Source organism: Lipotes vexillifer, unplaced genomic scaffold, assembly GCF_000442215.2.
Source record: "Lipotes vexillifer unplaced genomic scaffold, Lipotes_vexillifer_v1.1 scaffold75, whole genome shotgun sequence".
Classification (NCBI taxonomy): domain Eukaryota; kingdom Metazoa; phylum Chordata; class Mammalia; order Artiodactyla; family Lipotidae; genus Lipotes; species Lipotes vexillifer.
The window spans coordinates 1,720,500-1,727,997 of record NW_006771517.1 but is presented as its reverse complement, the minus strand read 5'-3'; the positions used below and the strand labels follow the sequence as shown (position 1 = coordinate 1,727,997).

General features: G+C 47.4%; 1 protein-coding gene across 2 annotated transcripts in view; it reads left to right on the top strand.

The window, feature by feature from the left end:
* The window catches only part of HCK (HCK proto-oncogene, Src family tyrosine kinase), a 41,773-nt gene extending 35,010 nt beyond the window's left edge, over positions 1-6,763 (top strand). The window contains exons 12-13 of one of the 2 annotated variants that reach the window (XM_007446860.1): positions 1,880-2,011; positions 6,264-6,763. In XM_007446860.1, coding sequence (XP_007446922.1) covers positions 1,880-2,011; positions 6,264-6,466 — 335 coding nt within the window. In that variant the 3' untranslated portion in view covers positions 6,467-6,763. The remainder of the gene's footprint in view (positions 1-1,879; positions 2,012-6,263) is intronic. The other variant, XM_007446861.1, reaches the window with a different exon arrangement.
* The last annotated feature ends 735 nt before the right edge of the window (positions 6,764-7,498 follow it).

The window sequence follows — 7,498 nt, the reverse complement described above, 5'->3', positions numbered from 1 at the left end:
CCACGGCGGGAGAGGCCACAACAGTGGGAGGCCCGCGTACCGCAAAAAAAAAAAAATAAATAAAAAATAAATAAATTGGGGTATATTCACAGAATATAATATTATGTAACGATGAGAACTTACGAACCAGTGACACATGCAAAAAAATAGATGACTCTCACGGCATAATATCGAAATAAAAGAAATCAGACAAAAAAGTAGATGCTGGATAGTTCCATTTATATAAAATTCAGAAACAGGCAAACACATATGTGAAGGTTGACAGCAGCATTATTCTTAAGAGCCCAAAAGTGGAAGCAACCCAAATGTCCATCAACTGATACACAAAATGGGATATAGACATACAATGGAATATCATTTGGCCATAAAAAAAGGAATGAAATACTAATATACCCTAAACACGGATAAACTTTGAAAACATCGTGTTAAGTGAAAGAAGCCAGACACGAAGACCATATATTATATGGTTCCATTTATATGAAATGCCCAGAAGAAGCAAATCTACAGACAGAAAGTAGATTAACTCCAGCCTAGGGCTGGAGTGGGGACCTGGCAAGAAATGGGTAGTGACTGCTATGGTTTTGGGGGGTATGATGAAAATATTTTAAAACACAACTTTGTGAATATACTAAGAACCATTGTACTGTATACTTTAGGTGGGTGAATTATATGGTCTGTGAATGTATCTCAAACAAAAAAAAAAACAGGCAAAACACATTTCTGATGCTAGAAATCGGAATAATAGCTACCTGGATTGGGGGGGGTATTGACAGAGAGGGGGCCGGAGGGAACACTTCTGAGAAAGTGTTCTATATCTTGATCTGAGTGATTACAAAGGGATATACATATATAAAATGCATCAAGTTGTGTATGAAAGATTTGTACATTTTATTTCATGTTTATTATGACACAATAAAAAAAATCTAAACTTAGGGCAACCACTAAAAGAATAGAGTGTAGGGCTTCCCTAGTGGCGCAGTGGTTGAGAGTCCGCCTACTGATGCAGGGGACACGGGTTCATGCCCCGGTCCGGGAAGATCCCACATGCCGTGGAGCAGCTGGGCCCATGAGCCATGGCTGCTGAGCCTGTGCGTCTGGAGCCTGTGCTCTGCAACGGGAGAGGCCACAACAGTGAGAGGCCCGCACACTGCAAAAAAAAAAAAGAATAGTGTATAATTTCTAAACCAAGAGAGGATTAAGCGGGAATAAAAAAAAACTGAATCGCAAGGAAGGAAGGGATTGGGGAAAAAAAGAAAAAACATAGAGCATTTTCAGAACTTGACTATGTACTAAATCATAAAGCAGGTCTCAACAAACTCCAAAGAACATGTATCCTTTACACCACATTCCCCAACCACAGTGGAATTATGATAGAAATCACTCACCAAAGGTTAACTAAACCCATCCCAGACCAGAGGCAAGGAGAGGAGGACTAGAAGGGGAGACACCCAGTGACGGGGGAAACCTCAGAGGCCAAGAGCCGAAACCTTCCCTTTCCCCATTGCAGGGGGTTAGGGGGCGGAGGCATCAGATGTGACCTGGTCTCAAAGTCCCTTGAAGTTCTGCTGTCCCCAAAGATCCTGTGACCTCTCGGACTCCACTCTTCAGGAGTTGCAGTTCACCAGGACATCAGCTGAATCAATGAGGTGGCCCTGGAGAGTGAGTTCCCAAACACACCCCAGGCGCCTCGGCCCCACTTCAGCCATCTGTCCTCAGGATGGATGTTCCTTGCTTCCATGGAGGCCAGATTGAGGGAAGTCACAGTTCTGCAGGGGGCAGACGTTGGCAGCTGTACCGCTGTCCTGTTCCCTAGCACTAGCAGAGACCCGCCCTGACTGCTCCCCAGACTCAGCCTGACTCTGCTCTGTCCAAACCACAGGGGCCAAGTTCCCCATCAAGTGGACAGCTCCTGAAGCCATCAACTTTGGCTCCTTCACCATCAAGTCAGACGTCTGGTCCTTTGGTATCCTGCTGATGGAGATCGTCACCTACGGCCGGATCCCTTACCCAGGTAGGAGAGGGAACATCAGCTTGGGGCTGCTTCCAGAGCCCAGCCTGGCTCTCTTCTCTTGTCAATACGGCCATTTGGACCGAGTTTTCGTTTGTTTGTTTGTTATTTTGTTTATGTATTGTTATCAATTTTTTTTTTTTTTTAAGGCACGCGGGATCATTTGTTGCAGCGTGCGAGCTCTTCATTGTGGTGCTCGGGCTTCTCTCTAATTGTGGCTTGCAGGTTTTCCCTCTCTAGTTGTGGCACGTGGGCTCCAGAGCGCGTGGGCTCTGTAGTTTGCGGCACGGGGGCTCTCTAGTTGAGGCACACGAGCTCAGTAGTTGTGGCACACATGCTTAGTTGCCCCACCGCATGTGAGATCTTAGTTCCCTGACCAGGTATCAAAGCCACGTCCCCTGCATTGTAAGGTGGATTCTTTACCACTGGACCACCAGGGAAGTCCCGATTTTTATCAATATTTTTCTTGAAGTATAGCTGATTTACAATGTGTTAATTTCTGCTGTACAGCAAAGTGATTCAGTTATATACATTCTTTTTTTAATATTCTTTTCCATTATGTTTTATCATAGGATATTGAATATAGTTCTCTGTACTGTACAGTAGGACCTTGTTGTTTATCCATTCTATGTATAAAAGCGTCCATCTGCTAACCCCAACCTCCCACTCCATCCCTCCCCCAACCCCTTCCCCCTTGGCAACCACCAGTCTGTTCTCTATGTCAGACTGAGTTCTTGGCCCTCACCCCCAACTTCCCCTCGCCGGCCCCATCTCAGTTAAAGCCTCCATTATCCATCCAGTTTCTTAAGACTGAAATCTGGGAGCCTGCTTGGCCCTTCCTCTTCTCTCATCTGTTTCCACATCCAAGAAGTCACAGGGTTCTGGCCATCTGACTCCAAAACATCCCAAGTCGGCCCACTTCTAACTCCACAGCCTCCACCAACAGCAGGCCAACATCCTCCCTCACCTCGCTGGTGCAGTGGCCTCCTAATCAGTCTCCCATCTCTCTAACAGGCCTTTCTCCACCTGAGACCAGAGGGATTTTTCTAAAACTGTGAACCAGACCTTTTCCCTTCTCCACCTCTAACTTTTTAATGGCCTCCCGGCATAATTAGGACAGAATCCCAACCCCTAATTGTGGCCTGCAGGTCCTTCATGATCCAGCCCCTGCCTACTTTTCCCGCTTCATTTCATGCTGTACCCCACAGCCCAGTCATCTGAAGCAGCAACCTTTTTGGCACCAGGGACTGGTTTCACGGAAGACAGTTCTCCCACGGATGGAGGTGGGAGGGTGTTTCAGGTGGTAACGCGAGGTACGGGGAGCGATGGGGGGCAGCAGATGAAGCTCCGCTTGCTCACCCGCCGCTCACCTCCTGCTGTGCGGCCCAGTTCCTGTACTGGTCCACGCCCCGGTGGTTGGGGACCTCTGATCTAAAGTACCATACGTGTCCCTGTGATTCTCATTCACAATACCCTATACTGTTTCATTCACAGCATTCATCACCACTGATAACTATATATTCATTTGATATTTTCTCCATCAGACTCTGAGCTCTGTGAGGCCAGAAATCATTTCTGTATTCCTTACTGGTGCATCTGCACTGCCTACATTTGTGCTTGGCTCGTAACGGGTGTCTAGTTAACTATTCGTCAAATGGGTGAATTTATCCCCATGCCTATGGGCAGCACCCTACACTGAGTAGACCATAGGGTATACAAAGATATACCCGACATGTAGATTGCCTGGGACTCAGTAAATAAAGTTGTTCTCTGTTCCTTTTCAGTTGGGGTGTATCCTAGGGTATCTGTAGCCAGAACACTGGGGAGAGGAGGCAAGGTGGATATAAAGATTCCCTGACTTTTTTTTTTTTTTTTTTTTTTTTTTTTTTTTTTTTTTTTTTCTTTGGGCTGAGATAGATGTATTTTGCCATGTTAAGGAAATATTTAATCCTATTTTATTGAGGGTTTTTTGTTTGTTTGTTTTTTTGCGGTACGCGGGCCTCTCACTGTTGTGGCCTCTCCCGTTGCGGAGCACAGGCTCCGGACGCGCAGGCTCAGCGGCCATGGCTCACGGGCCCAGCCGCTCCGCAGCATGTGGGATCTTCCCGGACCGGGGCACGAACCCGCGTTCCCTGCATCAGCAGGCGGAGTCTCAACCACTGCGCCACCAGGGAAGCCCGTGTCCCCTACTTTTTAAGTAAATAGTCCTGAGTTTTAATCCTGTCCGCATCAACTATTACACTTTGGGAATCCACTTGACTTCTACCCTAGTTCTTCATCTGTAAAAATTATAGGTAATGATGTCAACTACCTTGCAGAAATGGTTTTGAAGATTAGAAATAAAAGGTGTAGACACTTGGTTCACTCATCAGTATTTATCAAATTCCTACTATGTGTTAGGCATGAAGGATACAGTGCATGAAGGATACAGTAAGAGACAAGGTCCCTGCTCAGCAGGAGCTCACATTCTAGCCTGGAGGAACACACACTAAACAGACACACACTCTCAGTGGAGATCACTGCAGAGAAGAAAATGAAGCAGGGGCTCGGGAGAGGGAGGGACATGGGCCTCCTGCAGACAGGAAGCACTGTCAGAGCAGGTCATATTTGAGCAGAAAGCCAGCTGAGTGAAGATCTGGGGAAAGGATTTCCGGTAGAAGGTACTGCCAGCTCTTAGGGCCTGCGGTGTGCCTGAAGAATAGCAGGGAAGCCAGGTAGCTGGAGACAAGGAATGAGAGCAGACGGTACATGAGGGGGTTGGCAGGGGCCCAGTCAGGCAGGATCCGTAGTCATGGTGAAGCCTATAGGTGTTAGTCTAAGTGTACAGAAGCTATTGGAGGATTCTAGGCAGGGAAGTGGCATCATCTGATTTCCACATTTAAGTGATGCTTTGGCTTAGTGTGGAGAGTGCATCGGGGCTGGGGAGATGGTGGGAGCTGCAGCAATGGCACAGGCAGTGGTGACAGTCGTAACAGATATAAGTTGATGATTTGGTGCTGTGTTTTATAAGAAGAAAGGATGTGACTTACTGATGTGGAAGGTGAGGGAGAGAGAAGAATCAAGGATGAGTCTCCTTGTTTTGATTGAGCAACTGGGTGCATGATGGTCTGGGAACAGAAATTCAAGAATTCTGTTTCAGCCCTGTTAAATTTGAGGTGACTTGTAGACGTCCAAGTAAAGATGTTCAAGGAAGCACTTGGATCTATGAATATGTTTGGTGTTCAAGACTGGTAATATAAAATTGGGGATCACAGATGTTTAAAGGGTTGTTCTTGAGGATAACTAACATAAACTTTAATTGAACAAAGAAATGTTCCTGGGGCTTCCCTGGTGGTGCAGTGGTTGAGAATCTGCCTGCTAATGAAGGGGACACGGGTTCGAGCCCTGGTCTGGGAGGATCCAACGTGCCGCGGAGCAACTAGGCCCGTGAGCCACAACTACTGAGCCTGCGCGTCTGGAGCCTGTGCTCCACAACGGGAGAGGCCGCAATAGTGAGAGGCCCGCGAGCTGCGATGAAGAGTGGGCTCCGCTCACCGCAACTAGAGAAAGCCCTTGCACAGAAACAAAGACCCAACACAGCAAAAATAAATAAATAAAGTAATAAACTCCTACCCCCAACATCTTCTAAAAAAAAAAAAGAAATGTTCCCACTCATAGGGTGACACTAGCTACCTGAATCTAGCTACCTGACTGTTTTATCTTGAGGGTACACCAATAAAAACCAGGCAATGGGTTATGGAATGCTGTATCCATTAGGATGCATTAGGCTGCATGTAACAAATTATCAGGCTAAGAGTGTTGGAGACAATAGGTAAGTTATTATTCCCCAGAGCAAGGAGTCTGGCACTGGTGACTAGTCAGTTCAGTTGCTCAAAGGCTCTCAGGACTCTGGGTTGGTTCCTCTGTGACTGTCTTCGCCATGTGGTCAGATGGCTGCTGCAGCTCCAAAGATCACATTGTGTCAGTATCCAAAGGAAGGAGGAAGGGTGTGTCCTCCAAAGCCTCTTTTCCCATAAGGGAGAAAAACCTTGCCTGAAAGTTTCCTGGGAGTCTCCCCGTCAGCTCCATTGGCCAAAACTGGGCACCAGGCCCCTGCCCTCGCTGCAGGGGTGGCTGGGGAAGGGATACCTGGCTTTCACAGTGGGAGGAGCTCAGCTCCCATGGGGAGGTGGGGAGTGATGGTTGTTGGGGAGGCAACGGTGTCTGCCACCCCAACCCCAATCCCTCCCTTTTCAATTCCATGGCTCCTTCTCAGGGATGTCAAACCCCGAGGTGATCCGGGCACTGGAGCGGGGGTACCGGATGCCTCGACCAGAGCACTGCCCCGAGGAGCTCTACAACATCATGACTCGTTGCTGGAAGAACCACCCCGAGGAACGGCCCACCTTCGAATACATCCAGAGTGTGCTGGATGACTTCTACACGGCCACCGAGAGCCAGTACCAACAGCAGCCATGACGGGGGGCGGCCAGGCAGGGCCAGGCACTGAGGCCATGCCTGCACAGGGGCTCCAGCGCCATCTGCCCAGCACCCGCTCACCTTTCCCACTCCCAGACACCCACCCTCTCTCCAGCCACAATTCCTCATCTGTCAAGTGGGTGGGTTGGACCGGACAATCTCTTTTTGACTCTAACAACCCACAATCTGCCAATCTCAGGACGCCCCCGGTTGATATTTCTATTGCCTGGGACAGCTGGATTCCAGTTACAGCTGTGGTTTGGATGGAGAACTTTAAAAATAATGAAATAAGTATTTAAATAAAAGATCTGAATGCTAAAGATTTTACTAACAGGTTGACTTGTCTTGTCCTGCCAATTTCTGAATATTTGCCTTTTGCTGGATGTCAAGTCAAAGGGGGAAGGACTGGCAAAGAGAAGTGGGGTTCAGTTTTCTAACTGCCCCCAAATACTTGCTGGCTGTATTAGTTTCCTATGGCTTCTGTAACAAATTAGCACAAACTTGATGGCTTAAAACAAAACAAATTTATTGTCTTACAGTTCCATAGGTCAGAGTCTGAGATGGGTTGGCAGGGCTCTGGGGGACAATTGTGTACTTGCCTTTTCCAGCTTCTAGAAGCTGTCCACATTCCTGGTTTCCTTCTGTTCATCACTCCAAATTCTGCTTCCATCATCACATCTCCTTCTCTGACTCTGAGGCTCCTGCCTCCCTCTGTTACTTGTAAGAACCCCTGTAATTACATTGGACCCACCTGGATAATCCAGACTAATTTTCCATCTCCAGTTCCTTTATCACATTTGTAAAGTCCCGTTTGCCACATAAGGTAACATCTTCACAAGTTCCAGGAATTAGGAGGGGGACATCTTTTTTTTTTTATTTTTTTTTGATGGGGAGCATTATCCACCTATCACAGTGGATGGTTTTTTGTCTCCCAGAAGCTGGGTCAGCCAGGATGACAGGAATGATTTTTCACGATCTGGGACACTGACTCTCCTGTCAAGCCAATTTGCTATGCACGTTGGTTGGTCTGGA